The sequence below is a fragment of the Enhydra lutris genome, unplaced genomic scaffold, assembly GCF_002288905.1.
Source record: "Enhydra lutris kenyoni isolate GAN:26980312 unplaced genomic scaffold, ASM228890v2 scaffoldscaffold8, whole genome shotgun sequence".
Lineage (NCBI taxonomy): Eukaryota > Metazoa > Chordata > Mammalia > Carnivora > Mustelidae > Enhydra > Enhydra lutris.
In genome coordinates, this window is record NW_019154092.1 from 45,079,160 (window position 1) to 45,102,111 (window position 22,952).

General features: G+C 37.9%; 1 protein-coding gene across 1 annotated transcript in view; it reads left to right on the forward strand.

Annotated features, from left to right (window-relative positions):
• The window catches only part of LOC111142604 (DCC netrin 1 receptor), a 739,964-nt gene that overhangs the window by 385,866 nt on the left and 331,146 nt on the right, over positions 1-22,952 (forward strand). Inside the window, exon 7 of the mRNA XM_022495904.1 lies at positions 16,273-16,429. Within this exon, the coding sequence (XP_022351612.1) occupies positions 16,273-16,429 (157 nt within the window). The remainder of the gene's footprint in view (positions 1-16,272; positions 16,430-22,952) is intronic.

A 22,952-nucleotide genomic window follows, 5' to 3' on the forward strand; every position in this document is an offset into this window, starting at 1 on the left:
AACAACAACAAAAAAAAAAAACAATGCTAAGAGCATTAGAATTGACCTATCAACTATGATTAAAGACACAGCTCCTCCTGTTTTCTAAATTTTATATTTATATATATATGTATATATGTATATAATTTTCTATTTACAAAAAACTTGTGAAACTATTACAGAGCTCCTGTATACCCTTATGCCAGTATCTCCACTGTTAACATCTCCCTTTACCATGTTATGTTTTTCAAAACTAAAAACAACAACAATAATAACAATAACATTGGGACCAGGACTTCTGGAAGATGGTGGAGTTGGACCATCTAAAACTCACCTCATCCCATAGATAGCACACACATAAATATAAATAACCCAGAAAACTCCCCAAATACTGAAAGAAAAGAGTCTCCACAGCTAACTGTAGAGAAGAGGCCATGTTAAAAAGGGTGGGAAGGGTGGTGTTGCAGTCAGGAACCAAATGGATTTGTAGGACTGTTCATGGGAGGAAGGCATGCTATGGGCACAGGGAAGAGAGAGGACCAGACCCCAGGTCAGTCATCCCAGGTATAGGAGACCCATATGGGAGAGATGAACCCTTGTAACATTTGGTTTTGAAAATCAGAATGGCCTAGTAATCATTGGAGCTTAACACCAGAAACATTAAAAATCAGCAGGCAGAGACAGGAAGGCAGAGTCACACCTTTAAAGAGACAGCAAAACAAACAGCCCTGCTGAGATATGTATAAAACCTGCAGTTCAAAAAAATGCCTGGAGTATAGATGAAGGAGATTTATTTACAAATCTCAGAGCTTGTGCTGGAGGGGCAGGGATCTTTGGCAGACTCCTCTAAGAACAAAAGAGCTGGTGGCCCCATTTCCCTCTCTAATCTCAGCTGAGATATACAGATATATATTGTCAGAACCAGCATAGCAGAAATGCTCTCCACCTAACTTATTAACAGCACACCTCACCCCCGTTCTACAGATACACTGCCTCCATGCAAGTCTGGGCAGGAGTTTTCTCTGGTGGCTGTAGGCCCCCTCCCATAGTAGACCTATGCAGAACTTGTGTAGCACTTCACACCCCACCCCTACGTTCTCCTGTGGGCCTGCCTTCTCCAATATATCCTTAGCCAGAGGCTTTTCAAAGCAATGCTGCAAGCCTGACAGTCTGCAAACAGCCCCAGTGGGCCAACACTACTCCAGAGTGACTCATGTCCCAGGGAGAGGAGATGATAACCACACATACCAGTCCCACTGCAGCCCCACAGTAGGCTGGGCACATACATCAGGTCTGACTACACATCTTACCCACCTACTAAAGCTTCTCAGGGGACAACACAGGGAAAGTGCCCTGCAATTCAGTGCTACTGCATCTTTAGCAAATGCCTTGTCTGACTCAACTAAAGCCCAAGGTGGCCTCAGACTCACCTACTACAGGAAACATACCCTGCTCACAACTAGCAAAGGATCCATTGCATATGACTGGACTGAAGGCAAAAACAGCTCAGCCACAACAGTAGGACATACACAATACACCCAATACACACAACACACTGTAGACACTTCTATAGTGCTAAGTTCTGGTGAACAGGGACATTGCAGGGCATTATAGGGCCAATTCTTATAAGGCCACTACTTTCAAGAACAGGAGACATAGCTGTTCTAACATAGAAACAGACATAGAGAGTTAGACAAAATGAGAAGACAGGAATATGTCCCAAATAAAAGAACAGAGCAAGAGCACAGTGAGAGAGCCAAACAAAATGGATATTGAGTAATATGTCTGATAAAGAATTTAAACTAATAGCCATAAAGATATTCACTGGACTTGTGAAAAGAGTGGAGGACCTCAGGGAGACTCAGAAAAGAGATGGAAAACATAAAAAAGAGCCAATCGGAGATGAAGAACTCAATAACTGAAATTAAAAATATACTACATGGAATAAATAGTAGACTGGAGAAAGCAGAAGAATGGATCAGCTACCTGGAGGACAGAGTAATGGAAAGCAATCCACCTGAACAGGAGAGAGAAAAAAAATGAATAAAAATACACAGGCAACACTGCAACATCTTCAAGCATAATAACATTTGCATTTTGGGGAACCCAGAAGGAGAAGAGAGAGAAAAGGGGCAGAAATTTTTATTTAAAAAAAAAAAGATTTATTTATTTATTTGACAGATAGAGATCACAAGAAAGTTGAGAGGCAGACGGCCCAGGGTGGGGGGGCGGTGGGGCAGGGAAGCAGGCTTGTTGCTGAGCAGAGAGCCCGATGTGGGGCTTGATCCCAGCCAGGACCCTGGGATCATGACCTGAGTCAAAGGCAGAGGCTTAACCCACTGAGCCACACAGGTTCCCCATAAAATTTATTTGAAGAAATAATAACAAAAAATTCCATGGAGAAAGCTGGAGAAAGAGACAGAAATCTATATCCAGGAAGCACAGAGAGTCCCCAACAAAATCAACCCAAGGAGGTCCACACCAAGACATAGTAATGAAAATGGCAAAAAGTAGTGATGGAGAGGGAATTTTAAAAGCAGCAAGAGAAAAGAAAACAGATACGTACAAGGAAAACCCCAAAAGGTTATCAGCTGATTTTTTTTTTTTTTTTTGGAAGAAAGTTTGTAGACCCGAAGGGAGTGACATAATGTATTCAAAATGCTGAAAAAAAAATATAACCGGCAACCAAAAATACTTTATCCAGCAAGGCTGTCATTCAGAATAGAAGGAGATACAGAGTTTCCCAAACAAACAGAAGTGAAAAGAATTCATGACCACAAAACCAGCTCTGAAGAAATGTTAATGAGGACTCTGAGTGGAAAGGAAAGATGATAAGGAGAAGCAAGAAAAGTAAGAAGCACGAACACAGTAATATTTAGTATAGCTATAAAAATCAGTCAAGGGATTCACAAAATGAAAGAATGTGAAGTATAACACCATGTACCTAAAAAGGAGTAAAGAATGGGTTCAAACTTCAGCAACCATCATCTTAATACAGACTGCTATATGCATAAGAGGTTATATATAAACCTAATGGTACCTACAAATCAAAAACTGGTAATAGAAATGCAAAAAATAAAGAGAAAAGAATCTAAGTATATCATTAAAGAAAGTCAGCAAACCATGAGAAAAGAGCAAGAGAAGAAAGGAATAAAGAAAAACTACAAAATCAACCACAAAACAAGTAACAAAATGACAGTAAGTATATACCTACCAATAATTACTTTGAATGTAAATAGACTAAACACTCCTATCAAAAGACAGGGAGGGGGTGACAGAATAGATAAAAAAGAACCAATCTATATGCTTTCTACAAGAGACTCATTTCAGACCTAAAGATGGGCAGGCTGAAAATAAAGGGATAGAACAGCATTTATCATGCAAATAGCAGTAAAGAGAAAGCTAGGGTAGCAATACTGATAACAGAACAACAACAACAATAATAAAAAAAAAAAACAACCAATACCTTTAAAACAAGACTTTAAGAAGAGACAAAGAAGGACACTGTGTAATTATAAAGGGGACAATCTAATAAGAAGATCTAATAATTATAAATATTTATACACCCAACATGGGAAAAATCAAATACATATAAAGCAGCTAATAACACACATAAAGGAACTAATTGATAGTAATGCTATCAATACTAATAGTAATTACTAATAGTAATACTAATAGTAGGACACTTTAATACCTCACTTGCAATAATGGGTAGATCATCCAGAGAATCAAGGAAACTGTGGTTTTGAATGACACATTGGAGCAGATATATTCAGAACATTCCATCCTAAGACAGCAGAATAGACATTCTTTTTAAGTGTACATAGAACATTCTCCAGAATAGATCACGTTAGGCCACAAAACAAGTTTCAACAAATTAAAAAAAGATTGGAATCATACCAAGCACCTTTCCTGACCACAACACTGTGAAACTAGAAAGCAGTCACAAGAAAAATATCTGGAAAGAGCACAAGTACATGGAGGTTAAATAACATGCTCTTAAACAGTGAATGGATCAATGAAGAAATCAAGGAGGAAATAAAAAAATACTTGGAAACAGATGAAAATGAAATGGTCCAAAATCTTTGGGATGTAACAAAAGCTATTCTAGGAGGGAGGTTTGTAGCAATACAGGTCCACCTCAAGCAAGCAAGAAAAGTCTCAGGTAAACAGCATAACCTTACACCTAAGGGAGCTAGAAAATCAAGAACAAACAAAACCCCAAACCAGTAGAAGGAAGTAAATAATAAAGATTGGATAAGCAATAAAAGAAGTAGAAACTAAAAATAAAAACACAAAAAAGACAGTAGAATAACTCAATAAAACCAGGAGCTGGTTCTTTGAAAAGATAACAAAATTGATAAAAATTTAGCCAGACTCATTAAAAAAAAAAAGTTAATACCTCTTCTTCTCATTCTGCCCCCAACAAAATAGAAGAGGAAGGAAAGCTTCTAAATTCATTCATTGACACAAGCATCACCCTGATACCAAAACCAGATAAAGCCACTATCAAAAAAAAGAGAACTGCAGGCCAGTATCTCTGATGAGCACTAATGCAGAAATCCTCAACAAAATATTGCAAACTTTATCCAACAATACATTTAAAAAACGTTCACCATGATCAAGTGAGATTTATTCCTGGGATGCAAGGGTGGTTGCAAATCAATCAACATGATACGTCATATCAACAAAAGAAAGGATAAAAACAATATGATCATTTTAATAGATACAGAGAAAGCATATGACAAAGCACAACATCAATTCATGATAAAAACCCTCAGCAAAGTAGATTTAGAGGGAACATACCTCTTGAGGTAAGAGAGCTCATATATGAAAAACATGAAGGCAGGGGTGCCTGCTTGGCTCAGTGGGTTAAGCCTCTGCCTTTGGCTCAGGTCATGATCCCAGGGTCCTGGGTCCCTTCTCTCTCTGCCTGCCTCTCTGCCTACTAGTGATCTCTCTCTCTCTTTCTCTCTCTCTCTCTCTCTGTGTGTGTTAAGTAAACAAATAAAATTTAAAAAAAAAAGAAAAAGAAAAACATGAAGGTAACATCATCTTTAATGGGAAAAAACAGAGAAATTTTCCCAAAGGTCAGGAACAAATCAAAGATCTCCACTCTCACCACTTTTATTCAACACCATATTAGAAGTCCTAGCCACAGCAACCAGAAAACAAAAAGAAATAAAAGGTGTCCAAGTCAGTAAATAATAAGTAAAACTTTCACTAGTTGCAGATGACATGATATTATATATAGAAAATCCTAAAACTCCAATAAAGAAATCGCTAGAACTGATAAGTGAATTTAATAAAATCAAGTGATACAAAATCAATGTACAGAAGACTGTTGCATTTCTATACACTAATAATGAAGTAGCAGAAAGAGAAATGAAGGAAACCATCTCATTTGCAATTGCACCAAAAATAAGATACCTAGAAATAAACATGGCCAAAGAGATGAAAGATTTGTAATCTAAAAGTTGTAAAACACTGATGAAAGAAATTGAAAATGGCACAAAGAGGGCACAAATGAATAGGGGTGGGAGGGAAGAACAGTGGAAGAGGGAGAGAAGCAGATTCTCTGCTGAGTGCAGAGCCTGAAATGGGGCTCAATCTCAGGACCTGAGCCGAAATCACCAGACGCTTAACTGAGTGAGACACCCAGGTGCTCTGGTACTTTGTATTTTTATGGTGACATCCTTTGCAGTGACATGATTATTTTTGGTGGAATTAGTAATTATTCTGAGAGATAATAAGAATTTTCAAATATATTGAAATGAAAGTTGCATATACTGATACTATTTTCCTATCTTTTTTGGCTCTGCCTTTCTTACTTACTTTCTTGTCTTGGTTAGTTTAGTTAATTTGTGACAACTATTTGCATACTAGGAAAATCAGTCCTTTATAATATCATTAAAAATACTGTTCCAATTTGTCATGCATATTTTAATCTCACTCATTATGCTTTTCCATACAAAAGCTTTAATTTCAATATGGTGATAATATTTATTTTTCTTTATGGGTTCTGTTTTTTTTTGTCATATCCTCACAACTGCCTGCCCATATGTTTTATGATGAAAAAAATTCAGAGACAGGAGACATTATAATAAGGTTGTATAGTAAGTAGTGACTCTGGCATAGAATTCCATCATTTTAACATCCTAATTCCAACCCCCCCCCCCCCGTATTATGTTATCTTTAAGGATAGCCATTATCTCTAAAGTGGACTGTGATGCTGTCATTGGGTTCCAAATTCTGTCCCATATTTCGATGAATCAGCTTCAGAGAAAAAAAGAGAGATAATAAGTAGAAAAACAAACAGGAAAAAGAGACAGATGGAAGACACTGTTGCTTCCTAGCATGATAGAACCTTAGTGGTAGCAATCTTATAACCTACCTTACCCTAGAAGCTATCTGTCAAGCTACTGACTGAAAGACAATATAGCCTGCCTCCTAATTGCAATCCTAGGATTCTTTTCACTTTGCTCTAGAAAAAAAATGTCATCCATCATACCTCTTGATGAGGAAAAACATGTGAATATAGGTCAAACATATATTTTGCTTTAGTTATAATAGCAACCAAGAATCAAATTTGAAATAGATACATTTATTATCATAGTTGAATACATGTATCCTATATTTCAGAATAATACATGCCCTATGTTATATTTGGAATTATTCAATAGATTTACCAGCCATAATTCAAACTGATACGGGCCTTTGAGTAAATCAACACATTTGTGGATTATTTTAAAAAATCAAACAAGACTTTATGAAATACCCATCTTCTTCTGTAGGAATTAATACTGTTCTATTTAGAGTGACCAAAAAGAATGCTGGAATTTGATTCACAGCCATAATTTATAAGATAATGTGTTTTTATTACTCAATCATCTGTGATGGTTATTCCTTTTGTTTGACTACTTAATGGATATGAAGTATGAGTGCTAGGTTCAGGCCAATAAGCCCTTTTTATGGTTTACAGCTTTACTAGCATTTTCTTTACTTCAGTACACTAAAAAAGAAAAAGAAGGGGGGGAGCTTATGTGAGTGATCACTCAACTGTGGCTGCAAGTTCTCTATGCTCACTGTCTCAATTCCCAGAAAGGGGACTAGAATGGAATTGTACTGCCTCTCTCACTCGTATGAGCTCTCTCTTTCTCTTTCTCTGATATATCAAACTCAAAAGAAACAGGGTCCTAAGGAAACATATTTCCTATGCATTCTGTGCCCATTTGTAGTTTTTCAGTGGCTTCATAGTGGGGATATGAGACTCTACTTGTATAGACTTAATTGGAATAAGTAATAATTTATCTTAGTTTTATATTCTCTTTTATTATTTTTATTTCCCTTTAATATGTTTTGGAGGCTATAAAACTTGAGGATGAGTAGCTAGGGGTTAGAGCCAAGTGAACTGCACATGTCTGCTTAATAAACCTCCATGCCCTGTCAATGCACTCCTGGCCTGAGATGCTGCCTCCCACATTCATTCTCCTCTGGTCTACCAGAAGCATAGCATTTGGTGAGTATGTTCTGAAATTCTCATTCTCAGAGACGTTTCAGAACACCAAAGCTCGCCCATCCTGGCAATGAGCATTTCCATGGTACACTTATACAGTAACTTCAAAAAATTATTTAAAATTTATTTTAAATCCCATGGACAAAGTTGGACGTTTGCCATTAGTAGAACTCACCGAGCCATCAAACGAGATTGCAGCTTTTTTTTTTTTTTTTTTCCTTTGGGGGGGAGGCCGGGGGCCGGGGGCGGGGGGGTGACTTGGTATCCAGAAACAGTAAAAATAGTTCTTAATAGTATCTACATTACTGAAGAGAATAACTGAAACTTTCAGTTCCCCCTACTTAATTTGTATTATTTTCAACTTAATTTTACTTGAGTTTCTTAACAGAAAAATTCAGCTCTTATAAAAAAGAATTAAGACTACCTAGCATTGAGTCAACTATTTTTTTTCTTAACAACATAGCTTGTTATCTATTTTATTTTGGTAGCGTCTCACCAAAGGAAATTGCATAAAAATATACTGCTTCTTAATGCCTACCATGCTGATTTGTATCAGCAATACATGTGTTCTTTAGATGTTCTTCACGGCCGGAGAAGAGGATTGCATGGCAGCTGGGTACAAAGTGCCATATGGTTGAGATAAGGTGAATGTTGATAAAGGCACGTGAGAGATGGGAGGGGAGATGTCATAGCTTGTTAGTCTTTATCCCTAGAGGAAGCTCTGGTGACAGGGGAATGATTGAAATGGCACATTTGGGGTCCCTGGGCATGGAGAAGGGATAAATAATGACTAACAATTCAATGACATAAACTCAAGGGAAAGATGGAAACAAAGGGAGCTGGAGACTGGGTAGAAGCGGAGCTTTCCTACAGTTGGTGAAAGATGCCAGGAAGAGACATTGATGAGAGAGATTAAAGGTGGTCTCACAAAGCCTTGAATAGTGACAGATGGGAAAGGTCCAGTGATTAGTAAGAAAATACAGAGAGAAAAGAGACCTGAAATGAAGTACATTCTTGCTGAAGTAGACATGTGGGATGACAAAAAAGAATAAATTTTCTCTGTAACCTGAGAAAGGAAATAGGGAGAGATATTGAGCTGATCAAATCCTATCCTTGCATGGCAGAAGCACCCTTGTCCCCAACTCACTTGACCTATCAGATTTAGCCCAAATCCTTCCCAAAGCCTTTCCAGTAGGGATCCTAGATTTCCAGCCAGATATTATGAAACTGGTCCAGCAGAAGCAGACTTTCTGCTTTCCGGATCTGAAGACAGATAAATAACAATAAACGTTCACTGAGTGTGTATCATATGCCAGGTACTGTGAGCAGCCCTTAAATCCAGTTTACATCATCAGTGAATTGGATCAGTTTTCAAATGTGGAGTGTAGGGCTCAGAGAAGCCAAATAGCTTGGGGTTCCAACCCCATCTATTTAATTGCAATTTTCTAGTTGAATCCACTTGTTTACAAAAAGGTTGGACTAACCACCTTCTCAAGCTGCTTGAGGTCTGCTCCATTTTGGGTAAACCCTTTTAAAAGGCACTTTCTTAAATAAAGTGAAAATAAAGAATATAATTGGTTCACACATGTATAGGTTGGCCAGTTTCATTTACCAGATATTATTTTCCTCTCATTCTGTCTTTTGAAAAAACTTTAAACTCTGAGAGATATAGTAATCTCTGCTGACATGATAATATCTTCTAGAATTTTTTTTTTCATCTTATATCTTTGTATGGCCATAGGTAATCCTTCTTACCATGTAACCTTGTCCTGGCAATTCTCTTTGATATATGGTTTGGGGATAAGAATCACACTTCAAATAACAGATTCCTAGGTTCTTTTATGGATGCGTTAGTCAGCTCAAACTTCTCAGGCTTCTGCTCTGCTTCTTAATGAAAGCATTATTTTTCTTAGAAATTATTCCTATATGAACACATCTTCTACATTTTTTGGCACATAGTTGGACTTTAGGAACCTGTTCCCCTCTCATTTGGTCTGAAATGAAGTAGTCTCATCATAAATCTACATTCCTTTGGAACCTGCCTCAGAGTTCAGCTTTTTAATCTACTTTGTCATTTATTAGCAGAGTAATAGTGATTAGCATGACCAGTTTGTAGTAATAGCTCAGTCCCCTCCCAGTACATAATCTCCGATACCTATTTTTGAGGGTTCTGAGCGGGAATTTTTTAGTCAGAGTCTTAACATTATAAATTTCACAATTTTCCAATGCCTTTCATTTAGCTAACACTATAAGAATTTATTGGATGCCTAGGATGTCACTAAACATATGCTACTAGATTTGGGGATTAGATTGGTGAACAGTGTAGACTTTGCTTCTACTCTTACGGAGAATACAATTTGGTATAGGATAACAAAAAATGACTAGACCATTAGAGTTCAGTATATGAAGTTTCCAGAGGGGACTTCTCCTATTCCTGTGAAAGTCCAGAATGAGGGGCTCCTAAGCCAGGGTGGGAATCAGTGAAGTGACACCTGAGCAGAAGGCTGAAGGAGAAGCCCAGGTCAGGGTCACAGAGCAGTTGGAGGAAGATATTCCCTCCAGGCTGCTGCACACAAAAGTAGCAGAGGTGAAAGCATGAGATCTTCATGGGACCAATTAAGGTCAATGACCCCAGAGACCTTCCTCTGTGCCCTTCTCAGGCTTACAGCTGCCCACGACAACTGAGAACATAGAACTGGGATGGAAGAAGCAATGTGAGAGGTGGGAAGAGATAGGTCCTTGTCAGTGAAGATGGGGGAGGAGAATCACCAATGGCTGAGCTGGTTTCCGGCTCTGGCCTTGAGACATGGATTTAAAAAGGCCTTCATGCGGGGCACCTGGGTGGCTCAGTGGGTTAAAGCCTCGCCTTCAGCTCCAGTTATGATCTCAGTATCCCGGGATCGAGGCCTGCATCAGGCTCTCTGCTCAGCAAGGAGCCTGCTTCCGCCTTCTCTCTACCTGCCTCTCTGTCTACTCATGATCCCTCTCTCTGTCAAATAAATAGATAAAAATATTTTTAAAAATTGGGGGTGCCTGGGTGGCTCAGTGGGTTAAAGCCTCTGCCTTCAGCTCAGGTTGTGATCTCAGGATCCTGGGATCGAGCCCCACATCGGGCTCTCTGCTCAGGGCGGAGCCTGCTTCCCCCTCTCTCTTTGCCTGTTTCCCTGCCTACTTACGATCTCTGCCAAATAAATAAATAAATAAAATCTTTTAAAAAATATTTTAAAAAATAAAATTAATAAAAAGGCCTTCATGCAGTTCCTTACGCATAGTAATCCCTCCATTAATATTGAATGGACTAATGATTGGATACATGAATTGATTTACCAAAGAAAATGCAAAAATGTATGATCCGATTCCACAGCACTACTACTATGCTAGTCTGTAAAATGATAAATTAAATAGATTTCTGGGAACGGATTAGAAATGGTTTAGGGAGAAACCGTGTTGTGATTTCTAAAACAATTACCCTACTGAAAATTTAGGATGGAATTAGTTTATAAATAAGAGACTATCTCAGACTTAGTAATTGTCTTACATGTATACACCTATGTTTTAAAAAACAGTTTCCTATTCTCTTAGGGAAAAATCCAGAGTTTAAAAATAATTTTTTTATGGAGGGGGTGCACTGTTCCTGGAAATACTACAATACCAGGTCCATGTGTGGAGTAGAACAGAGCAAGCTCCTCTTCCGTCTCCCCGATCCAAAAATCCATTGTATATTGCCCTCAGTTAGAGGACGTATCAGATATTAAACTGATAAGAACAGATACTATACTTGATCTTCGCTAAAATGCACAGAAGCAATTAAAAATAATTCTTCACATCAAGCATAACAGTAGGAACTTGATAGACATTCAATAAATATTGATTATTCCATTTTAGAGACTAACCCAATAAATTCTTTTATGTAAAGATTAAGATTTAATGAAATATTATGGAGATCATTAACTTTTATCTCATATTAATTTAAAATTAAAAAGTCATTTCAAATCATTATTTTTTTTTAATTCACATTTCTTTGTTTTACTAAAGTTCTCAATATACTGGCTAGAAAGCCATGATTCTTTGAATATTGAAAATAATATGAAACCTTAGAAAAAATTGTCGTTCTCTGTAATTTCAACCTTATACTGCTGAGCATCTTTTTGGCAAGTTTGCAAAATTACTTTGTGAAATATAAAAACTTTAAAGCAAAATGTAAATTTTATCTGCTTCTTCATTTAGACAATTAAAAGCTAGAGTTTGGGGGCGCCTGGGTGGCTCAGTGGATTAAGCCACTGCCTTCGGCTCAGGTCATGATCTCAGGGTCCTGGGATCGAGCCCCGCATCGGGCTCTTTGCTTAGCGGGGAACCTGCTTCTCTCTCTCTCTGCCTGACTCTCTGCCTACTTGTGATCTCTCTCTCTGTCAAATAAATAAATAAAACCTTTAAAAAAAAAAAAAAGCTAGAGTTTGAGGTCAAGGGAACAATGATAAGAAAAAAATACAAAAGGAAAAGAAATAATATTTGCGCCGAGAACAATTAAATGTTCCTTTAATTTCCTTAATGTTACCCATTTATATTTTACTCGAATCTTCAGGCTAATAAGGAGATGATGTGAATAAAACATCTAGTTGATCTCGTGGCTACATTTATAGTATTTTCATTAACAATATGGGGAATGACAAGAAAGTAAGCCTATTGCTTGTTTGATATTAATGAAAATTAAATGTTTTTGTGAATACATCTAATCATAATTCATGTGTCTCATAGGGATTAGAGGTCAGGCAGTTAATAAGGTTAAGGAAAAATTAATATCTGTAAACATTATATAGTAAAATTCTAAGAGAAACAAACTTTCTGGTATCTAGGCAGACATGGCTTTATAGAAAAATTAACCCAATAATGTAATTGTTACCAAGGCTATTGCACTGTCATCATAAAATACTAGTAATAATACTAGTAGTAGTAGTAGTGACTAGGAACTTAGAAACCAAAGTTTCAAAACTATTCTTTGAATCTCTGTTATTTTCAGAAATCATTTCCTTTTTCTGGATTTTATTATGATAATTTTCTTTGATAAAGAGATTCTTCTAAATAAATTTTTTAAAAAAGACTATGTTATAGTATGGTAAATTTGCCTCCTCTTCTCCATGACAACAGATAAAGAAGCCGTAACCATGGCAACAGTAATGGGCCAGGGAGATTAGGGCCAGACTGGAGATTAGGCCTCCAAGAGCAAAGAAAAAAAGTCCTGATTAGTTCCTTATTGAGACCTTCTGTGGAGACGAGTAACTGTAGAGAGAAAGCATGGAGGATTAGTAAGAACAAAATTAATTCCCTGTATAAAGAAGGAAGCCATCCCTTTGTTAAAAATGTGTCCGTTCCTTTTCATAGGAGGACTGTTTAAATTGAGGTAAAAGGGTCTATGATTAATTCTATTCTGAGCTTTATCTGTGTCATCTGCGTCTAGACTGGCTCTGTGAGAAGGCACTTCTGGAAGCCTGAGGAGAAAAGCATCCTTGTACAGACTCCCATCGCTCTCTCTCTTGGCAGCCCCTGAATAGGTGGGGAAACCACCTAATTTTTGATGTGATACCATCTCTAAGTGAGGTGCATTTGGGGAAAAAGGAATTGAAATTTTTTTTCTCCTGTTCTTTTAAAACTAATTTGTCTAACTTCTTGAGAACTCTCAAAAGATTTATATAGGTCATCCTGGATCATGTTTTGTTTTTTAGAAAATCTTTTGTTTAAAAAAAAATCTAGTAATAATCCCATTTACTTTAAACTGGCAAGATGTATAGGGATTACATTTTGAGAAAATGAGCTATGATTTTGCCAGGATGCATGGATAACGAGGTTACTTGGGGTGTTTTAGATGATAAATTTATAAACCTGAGAATGGTCAGATGACATGAATATTATTCATATTAAAGGATTTTGTGAAATTAACCTCTAAAAAGACTGTACTTTTTCAAACTTCAGCTGACAGTGTAAGAAAGTGTCACATCCTGGCCAACCCTAGATACTAACATTCTTTAAAAGTCTTGCTACTCTGACAGACTTTTTTATTTTAATACACTTTATTCTGACAGACTTTTTAGATTTTATTTTAATGCACATTTTTTTTTTTTTTACTGTCAGGTTGAACCCTAATTTAAAATAAGATTCTTTATTTTTTATTCATTTTGGATTTGTTTTTAAATATTATAGATCTTAACTATCATCTGTTAGATATTTTACAAATACTTTAGGTCATTCTTTCCAGAGGAAATAACACTAGACTAAGTGAAGGGGGACAGCAGGAGTTAGGTGGACGAGATGGGTCTGTTAGCGTGGGAGCTGCTGTGGGAAGGCTTCAGGGAGTCACCAGTGAATCTACATGGGGAGAGCCTGCCTAGTGCAAGCAGCAAAAAGCCAGGGAGCCTCCAGATCCTCTTGTCATTCATAGGTGTGATGATTAGGTATTCATGCTGTTGCGCGGCATGTTCCTCCCTCAAACCTTATTATGAACTCAGCACACCCCCCCCATCTGTAGGGCAGTCATGGGGGATGGTGAGGAGAAAATCCAAGAAGCCTGCGTGTGAGCTTCAGGAGGAATGCCGTCATCTATTTTTTGCCATTGACTTCTCTGTACCTAGAAGGGCTGGCATTAGATAAGCACTCTATGAATATTTTTTGGATGAGTGGAGGTAATGGATGCTGCTTATTGTGGAAACTTTGCAAGCCTCTCCCCAAAGTGGTATTTTTCTGGCAACAGGAACACACTAGGCTGTTATGCAGGATGGCCCTTGGGATCACCCTCAATCGGTGGTGGAGGAGTAGTTGGATAAATACCTTAGCGTGCATCTTTCAAGGCAGTTAGCCTAGAGGCCGGTGCCACACTGGCCCGCAGAGCCCCACGTGGAGCTGCCATCCAGTTTCCCACAGTGCAACTGCCAGATAAGTCACATTTTCTAGCTTTCACTCCCTGCCGTCTCACTCCCCGACTTGCTTGGATCACCTTCCAGATCAACTCTTTGTGCTTCAATCTGTGTCTTAAGCCTCTTTGTGGAGGAAGCCGAACTATGAAAAGGGATAAACAGGAGCCAGGCCTATAGACCCATTTCAAAGTTTGGAGATTCCCTGAGGTAAAGAATAGACACTGAGGAAAAATAAATAGTAGATTAATATGACCAGATGTGTCTTTTTATAAGCTTATTCAGAATGCTGTCTGTACACAGAGTACATTTGAGGGAGATGAGTGGAAGGAAAGCAGAGGAGCTGGAAAAAGCAGAGATAACTGTGGCAAACAGAATGATGGTGTAGTGGTAGAGCTAACATGGGGTAGGTTTACCAGATGTCCGGGGTTGGGGGACTCCTAGAAAGGCTGAGTGAGAGAGAGAGTCAGGGGTAGGAGATACCTTTTGCATTTCTGGGCTATACAGTTGTGAGGAAAGTGTAGATACAACTGAATTGAGCAACCCAGGTGGAGAAGTAGGCTGAGTGGACAGTGAGGGGGTGGGGAGGATAAATTCACATAAGTGTACTAGTTTGAGATGTCCATGGTGTGTGGAAGTGCAGGTTTTTGTCAGAAGGCTCAATATCACCCACATTTTTGAGACAGATGCTACATATCCAGGCATCAGTCTTCTCCCTCTCCTCACCACTGTGCCACATAAGATTGACTAACTTGCTGCCAGTCTGCCTTTTGTTTCAAATACTCGGTTGACCAAAAAAGCAAGGGGAAATTTTACCTATAAAGAAGCAGGCTAAGAAGATATGGAGCCAGAAACAACTGTGGAAAATTTCTGCAGCTCGTTAAAACTTCTTTCTCTCTATATAGGGTATGTATTGTCAATTGATAATGTTTCTGGAACCATTAGGAAGTAATACAGCCCCCCTGACCCCAGTGGATTTTCCTGCTAACAGGAGTGTAGTGCACAGTAGGAATAGCGACTCAGCCAGCCCCTGGAGAAGGTGAATGCAAGGACGAAGACTCATTTTGGTAAGAACTAGAGAAAATATCCCACAAAAGCCAGTTTGAAGATTAAATGTAGGCAAATGAGTCCTTGTGATTTGGGGCTAGAAATCATCTGTCAAAATGAAACATATGTTTCCTACCCTTGGGAACCTGAAAAAATAAGAAGATGAATTATGAATATACACATTTAATAGAAAATTCCATTATAGATTGTAAATGCCCCAAATATTTTTTAAAAAATGAGTTCTTCAATTGTGGATGATTTATTCCTGTGAATAACAATTCTTAAATTTTGCCATACATGCAAAGATACTCTACAAGTATAGAACATTTGTGTATCTTTATGTCTGGTAGAATTTTTTTTCTGTCAGTTCCTTTCTAGCAGGTCATCTGTAAGAACTCTTTCTGCTCTTGGTTAGCTTCATCAACTTTGGTTTCCTCTTCCTTTAAATTGTATCTAAAACAGGGTAAACAGGCTCGGAGTGGAATAAGGCTTTACAGTAACTGCTTGGTTACCTGAGGCATTTATCCATGGCTATGTTTCCCTGTGTCATGCCTAAACAGAACATTTTAATTGTTACAGATCCCATGAGTAATGGAAATTGGACAAGTATGCAAGAGAGTCATATATGTTATTAATTAGCCATTTTCATAAGGTCCAAGAAATCCTAATATATCTTTGATTCCATTCACCATTTGCTTTCCCTTGTTTTTCTTCCTTCCTTTAGAATGGACCATTCTATGTTTGCTAATAGATTGGTTTTGCCTTCCTGCACATTTCCCATCTATGGCACCAACACCTCTCTCACAGCCTCCTCTTCCTCTTCCCTAGCTATCCCAAGCTCCAGTGTCCTTCCTTCTGCTCCCAGAGATGTGGTCCCCGTGTTGGTTTCCAGTCGGTTTGTCCGTCTCAGCTGGCGTCCACCTGCAGACGCAAAAGGGAACATTCAAACCTTCACGGTCTTTTTCTCCAGAGAAGGTGACAACAGGTAAGTGCCACCAGTACATAATCTGCCATCTCTTTAGATGTCTACTGTGGCATAAAGGCACCTGCAGGGGATCTTGAGCAGGGGCGTTGGAGACCATGTGGAATCAGCTCTGCCCATCGCTCATCTGTAAGCGGAGATAATATATCTCCATGGACAATGTGTGTTTTTTTAAAGTGGGATTGTTTATAGAATAAAATAAAGTCTTTGATAAGAAACTTCCTTTAAAAAAGACAAGCATGTGAATATTTAATAATCAGGTATTTTTTTATTTTATTTATATTTTTTATTTTATTTATTTTTATTTATTTATTTATTTATTTTTTTATTTATTTTATTTTTATTTATTTATATTTTTTAAAGTGCTAAGCGGAGAACAGAATTAGGCTGTATATTAACAGAGCAGGATATGAAAGAACCACAGTAGCCAGAGTGTCATTGATATCATGCGAGCTCAAGAAAACTGCGTAACTTCTCCAAGCCTGACTTTACTGTATAATAAAAAGTGAATAATAATGCTTAACTCTCAAAGTTTTTGTTAGGATTAAATTAGGTTGCATATGTAAAGATCATATCAGAGTATCTAATAATACCAGAGTATCTAAAGATATCTAATATCTTTAGTATCTAAAGTAGAAATTATTGTTTTGCTCCCTTTTTTAAACTATTTTATTTATTTATTATTTTAGAGAGAGAGAGCTTGGGAGGAGGACCAGAAGGAGAGGGAGAGAATCTCAAGCAGACTCTGTGCTGAGTGTAGAACCTGAAAAAGGGCTGGATCTCAGAACCCTGAGATCATGACCTGAGCTGAAATCAAGAGTCAGACACTTAACCTGCTGAGCCAACCAGGAGCCCCATGTTGTTCCTCTTTTTACTTGTCACTTATAGACAAGTGTATTTTGTATATGTCTAGTTTCAAGATCACAATCCATTATTCTTGATTTTTCTCAACACTTTCTCTTTGAAATGTTTCATGATTTTAAGACTTTGAAGTTTGATTTGTAAGCCTAACATAGATATTGGGTAAATTCCAATTTCTTCTATAAGAATAAATGGTGAGGGCCCCTAAGTGGCACAGTCAGTTAGACATCTGAGCCTTGGTTTCAGCTCAGGTTGTGATGTCAGGGTTGTGAGATCAAGCCCCACATCACGCTCTATGCTCAGCTCAGAGTCTGCTTAAGATTTTCCCTCTCCCTCTGCCCCTGCCCCTGCCTGTCTCTCAAATAAATAAAAATTAAAAAAAAAACATAATTTAATAAAAGAAGAAACTGTGTAATACCTGTTTTATTTCTTTAAATGTATCAAACTTATTTTGTATCCCATGTTTGATTATTCTAATATCTGTAGTCTTTGAGAGTCTAGTTCAATGATTTGTTCCTGCTGAATTTTCCTCATAATGGCTTGTTTGTTTTCATGTATGGGTGATTCTTGATTGTTAACTCTATAATTTCTCTGAGGGAGATTTTTGTGACCAAGTGTTACAGAATAATCTTGGGAGGATGCGCTTTACCAAAATGAGACCATGTTAAACCAGAATTTTGTTAAGATTTATTCGGTCCATACCAGTCTCATGTTGATATTTTATTGAACATGAGAAAGACCACCAAGTATGATAACATTTGTTTTTTTTTTCTGCCATTTTTAACATATCAACTCACACAGGTAAATACAGACTTGTGGAAAGGAATTATCAGATTTTTTTGTTGTTGTTCTATTTCCAATTAAGCTAAGGCTGGGATCATATGTTCGCCCGTTCTCTCAGGAGCCTAATTTCATTTTCTAGTTCACCCACTGAGGTTTGCTCTTTTAGGATCCTGGCTGATGCCAGGTTCTCTATTCAGACCGTACACCCTACTTTATCTGCAAGCTTCATTTCCTATTCTCTTCTCCTACCGGTTCTAAAACTCCTCGCTCCAGACTTCTATTGAGAGGCACATACCCGCAGGCAAATACCTGTTCCACAGTCTGCTTTCTCACTATGATAATTCTCTTATTTTGCTGCCAATATATTACAGATAAAAACCGCTTTTTTAAATAAAAAAGATTTTGAATAATTTGCCCAGCATTTTAGATGTGCCATAACAGAAGAGTTTTTCATGTAATACCTAGTAGCCATATCGTTTGAAATGATATTTGGAAATATTTATTTTAATGCCTATAAGACTGGTATCATTATTATATATCATTAATTATTGACAGTTGAGCAAGTATATTTGAATATGTTCAGTGTTTAGGAAATCTTATTTAAGATAAAGGATAGGGGTACCTGAGTGGCTCAGTCGGTTAAGTGCCTGACTTTGACTCAGGTCATGATCCCAGGGTCCTGGGATCCAGGCCCACATCAGGTGCCCTGCTCAGCAGTGAGTTTGCTTCTCCCATTCCCTCACCCCGCTACTCTGCCTGTTTGTGCCCTCTATGTCAAATAAATAAATAAAATCTTTTCTTTTTAAAGATTAAAGCATAAAGCCACTCTGTGAACATTCCACTTAGAAGGAATCATTCACCGAGACTAATATTACACTGTATGTTAACTAACTGAAATTTAAATAAAAACTTTAAAAAAATAAGGAATCAGAAAAGCAAGGCACGTGGCTTTCTTAATAGACCTTTCCATTCTATTCCTTGGGCTTTTTTTTTACTTTCTATCCTCCTCATCAATGTTTAGGTTTTCTGTATCCCAAATTTAAGGCAGTCAAAGAGATCAGCATGTAAAAGCCCAATTTTCTTCAGAGAAACACTATGTTGCCAAATCCTCAAATTCTGTAGAGAACAACACCTATTTACAAATGTACTCTGCAAACCTACTATGTGTCTCACACAAGGTTGGAATGTCATCATTATGCTCCTCAAGAGGTGAGGATTTGGGTAGGGCAACTAGGATCTATATGAACATTGGTCTGCTGAATTGGCTGAATCCTGAGATCCACATCTTTTCTTCCATATTAAATTGCCTCTTATCTAGAACCAGTCTAAAATGGACTCCCCTTGGTAGGCAGGGGTTTCTGGGATGTGGCAGCTTCTTCTTTCATCCTTGGAATGAAGACTGCATTCACTTTCTGTAAAGTTTGCCAGCCAAGGGAAATGTGATCTGCTTGATGGATCTACATAGATGTTGTATTTTGGGGGTTGGTGACAGCATGGGAGGAGTAGAAAGGGAGAGTAAAAAAGAAAGTGACAGAAGTAGAAGGAAAGACAGAAATGGCAAGTGGCCCAGTGAGACCCACTTGTTCACAGGGCTGAGTTCACACATCCTGGCTATCACCATCCATTCTTCTGTAGAAGAACAAAGTAGACTGCTGTCCCAGGTATTCCGGTGCCAATTGAGTTACCAGTAGAAAGTGTGTGGGGAGAAGCCAGGATTCAAGTGTGAGGCTTAGTCTAGTGTCTCCAATGTGTGAGTGCTCTAAACTCATAGTGATCCTTAGGAACCCCTCAGGATTCAAAAAGGGCAATACAGCTTGGCCTGACCAGAGTGGTCTTTAGTGCAGTACGATAAGCGGAAGGAATAGTACAACTTCGTTCATGCTGTGTCTCAAAATGCTTCCCTCTCTAGTCCACAGCAATAAAGTATGTCATATTTAAGTTTCTCTTTTCTTTCATCATTTGACCTGACTTTAAAATGAAAGAAATAAACATGGTACACATATAGCCTATGTTCCCTAAGATCACTCATTACCACAAAGAAGCAGGCATTCATTTTAGTCTCATCTGCAGCTCTTTAACTCTGTGACCTTATCATGAGCCTGGTAGTCTTTGGATCTCAGTGTATGCGCTAAGAAAACTGGAGGTAATAATTCTTGCCCAACTGTCTTCATGCAGCCATATGAACTTCCTGGAGCCACCTTAAATTTACCATGCCCCAAACCATCCTATCTCCTCCTTAAATATATTTTCCTCTCTTTTCTTGGTGTATGTTAGTACCTTCCATCCTTTTGACCAAACAAAAAACCCAAGTCATATTTTACTCCTCCCAGCCTCTCAACTCTGCCATTAGTCATTGTGTCCTGTCAAGTCTACCTTGGCCACAGCTCAGCTATGCCCCCTTTATTCTGTCATCTCCATCATCACCGATCTGATCTCTGACAAAGCTTCTTGCCTTCTAATCCATCCTCCTCATTGTCTCTAGTTATTGTCCTGAAATACAGTTAGGATCACTCCCTCTGTTGTGAAAAAAGTGTGGATATTCTTAAATTTAGGTATGATAAAATTTCTATATAAAGACATGCCCATAATAACTGAAAAAGTTTTTTGAATGGAAGTCTATATTCAATCTATACATAGGTAGAGTGTGATTCTTATGACCTATCATGGTTAAACCTTAGTCTAAACAGTTGGATTTGAAAAGGGTACTACTGTTTATCAGATGTGTGACTTGGGGCATTTAGATATGGGAAAGATGGAAATAAGATCTCTCTGGTGTGACGGATAGAGGGAAGATGAATTATGCCTCTCTGAATTGCTATGAGAACTAATTGGAGGAATTGAAGCAAAGCATCCAGGGAAGTCACAGCATAGGGCAGAATGGAGGGGCTCAGAATAGTGTGCACTCAGAGACAATATGGGAAAGAAGCTGAAAATAAGGCTCAAATGTGGTAATCATCATCATCTAACTTACCTACCCAATGTGTCTTTAAGCATATAATTTGTCTCCTCAGATTTCTATAAAAAATGCCCATACTCTTAACAAATAAGGCCAAACTTTCACTTATGCACTGGATCTCATCCTTTTTTAAACAAAAGAACAAAACTTCAGCGATTCCTTTTCTCCCCTCATTATCAGAGTTCTTCACTCTTGTGGATCATGTCCGTCAACATACAGGCATGCAGTTGTGTTTTCCATCTCAACAAATTTTCCCTCAATCCCATTTCTCCCTCCTCTAGCACTTTATTCTGTGTTCCCTTGCATAACAAATTTCCTTGAGTTGTCTAACTTCGCCCCAATACCTTACCTAATATTTTAATCGTGATTCTGTCCCTAATTTCAAGCAACTATTCTTATCTAGGTTTACCAGTGGGTTCCATGTTGCTAAACTCAATAGTCAATTCTCCGTCCTCACATTACTTGGGCAGTAAGCAAATTTTGTCATATTTGATCACTTCCTTTTTTGTGACACTTATCATTCCCTTGGGTTCTATTACACAGACTTTCCTGGTTCTACTCTAATCCCTCTGGCCACTCATTTTTAGCTTCTACTTTTTACTTCAAGTCCCCCTGGCCTGTGAATATTGGATTGCCCCAGGGCTCAGGCTTTGAAGATCTCTTTTTATCCAGTTTGTGACTTTATATTTTGTCAGTATGCTGACGTCTTCCAAATTTGTAGCTCTGGTCTTGACATTTTACCTGCATATATCGATATATATATATATTATATCCAGATTCTGTCTTGGTTTCTTAACTTTTGATTTCTTATGAGCATCTACAACTCATCAGCAAAACCAAATACTTGTTTTCCTTCAGCCTGCCTCCGAATACTTTATTATTACAGCGATTGCTCTGTCCCAATGAAATCTACATATTTCTCATCACTCAGGCCAAAATCCTTGGAGTAATTATTAATTCTTTTCTTTTTCTTATATCCTATAACCAAAAATATCATCAAGTCTTAGCAGCATTATCAAAATATATCCTGAATCCTGGAAACAATATAATACTTGGTATTTGTTATAAAATAATACTAAAGATTTTCAGTTTTGAGCTGAGAGATGGGAATAAAGTGGTTCATCCTCTCATTCTGTCTAGTTTTGTGTTGCTTAGAATTTTCCATGATAAAAAAAAAAATAAAGCCAAGTAAGTAAATAAAAATAAAACATATACTGAATCTTACCACTTCTTGCCCCTTTATATTACCATCAAGTCTCATCTGAACTATTGCAATAACCTTTCAAGGCTGTTCTCTCCACAGCAACAAGAATAAATCAGTTAAAACATACCTTATATCATTTTATCCTCCTGCTTCAAAACCCTCCAGTGACTTCCTATCTCATACAGAGACTAAGCAGATATCCTTCCTGATCTGGTCCCTTGTCACCTTCCTAGTCTCATCACTTATTCTTACCATTTACCTATTTGCTCACTTCTCTCCAGTCTCACTGGCTACCTTGTGTTTCCTAAATATACCAAGAACCCTCCTCCCTCAAGTTTTTGCACTTGCTGATCAACCTATTAGAATGTTCCTCCCCTTGGTATCTACGTGGATCATTCCATAACTTGCACTGAGTCTTTGATGAGTGGTACCGTCTTCTGGATGCCTTAACCTGACCTCTGCCATTCCCTATACCCTTTTTCATTCATATTTTTCCCATGGCTTTATCACCTTGTACTTATTGTTTCCTGAATCCCCTTTCTTGGTGCCAGAATATAAGCTTCATGTGGGCAGGGCTGTTCTTTTTGTTTGTTTGTTTGTTTGTTTTTTGTTTTTTTTTTTGTTTGTTTGTTTTGTTTTGTTTTTTTTAGAGAGAGAGGGAGAGAGGGCAAGCACAGGCAGACAGAATGGCAGGCAGAGGCAAAGGGAGAAGCAGGCTCCCT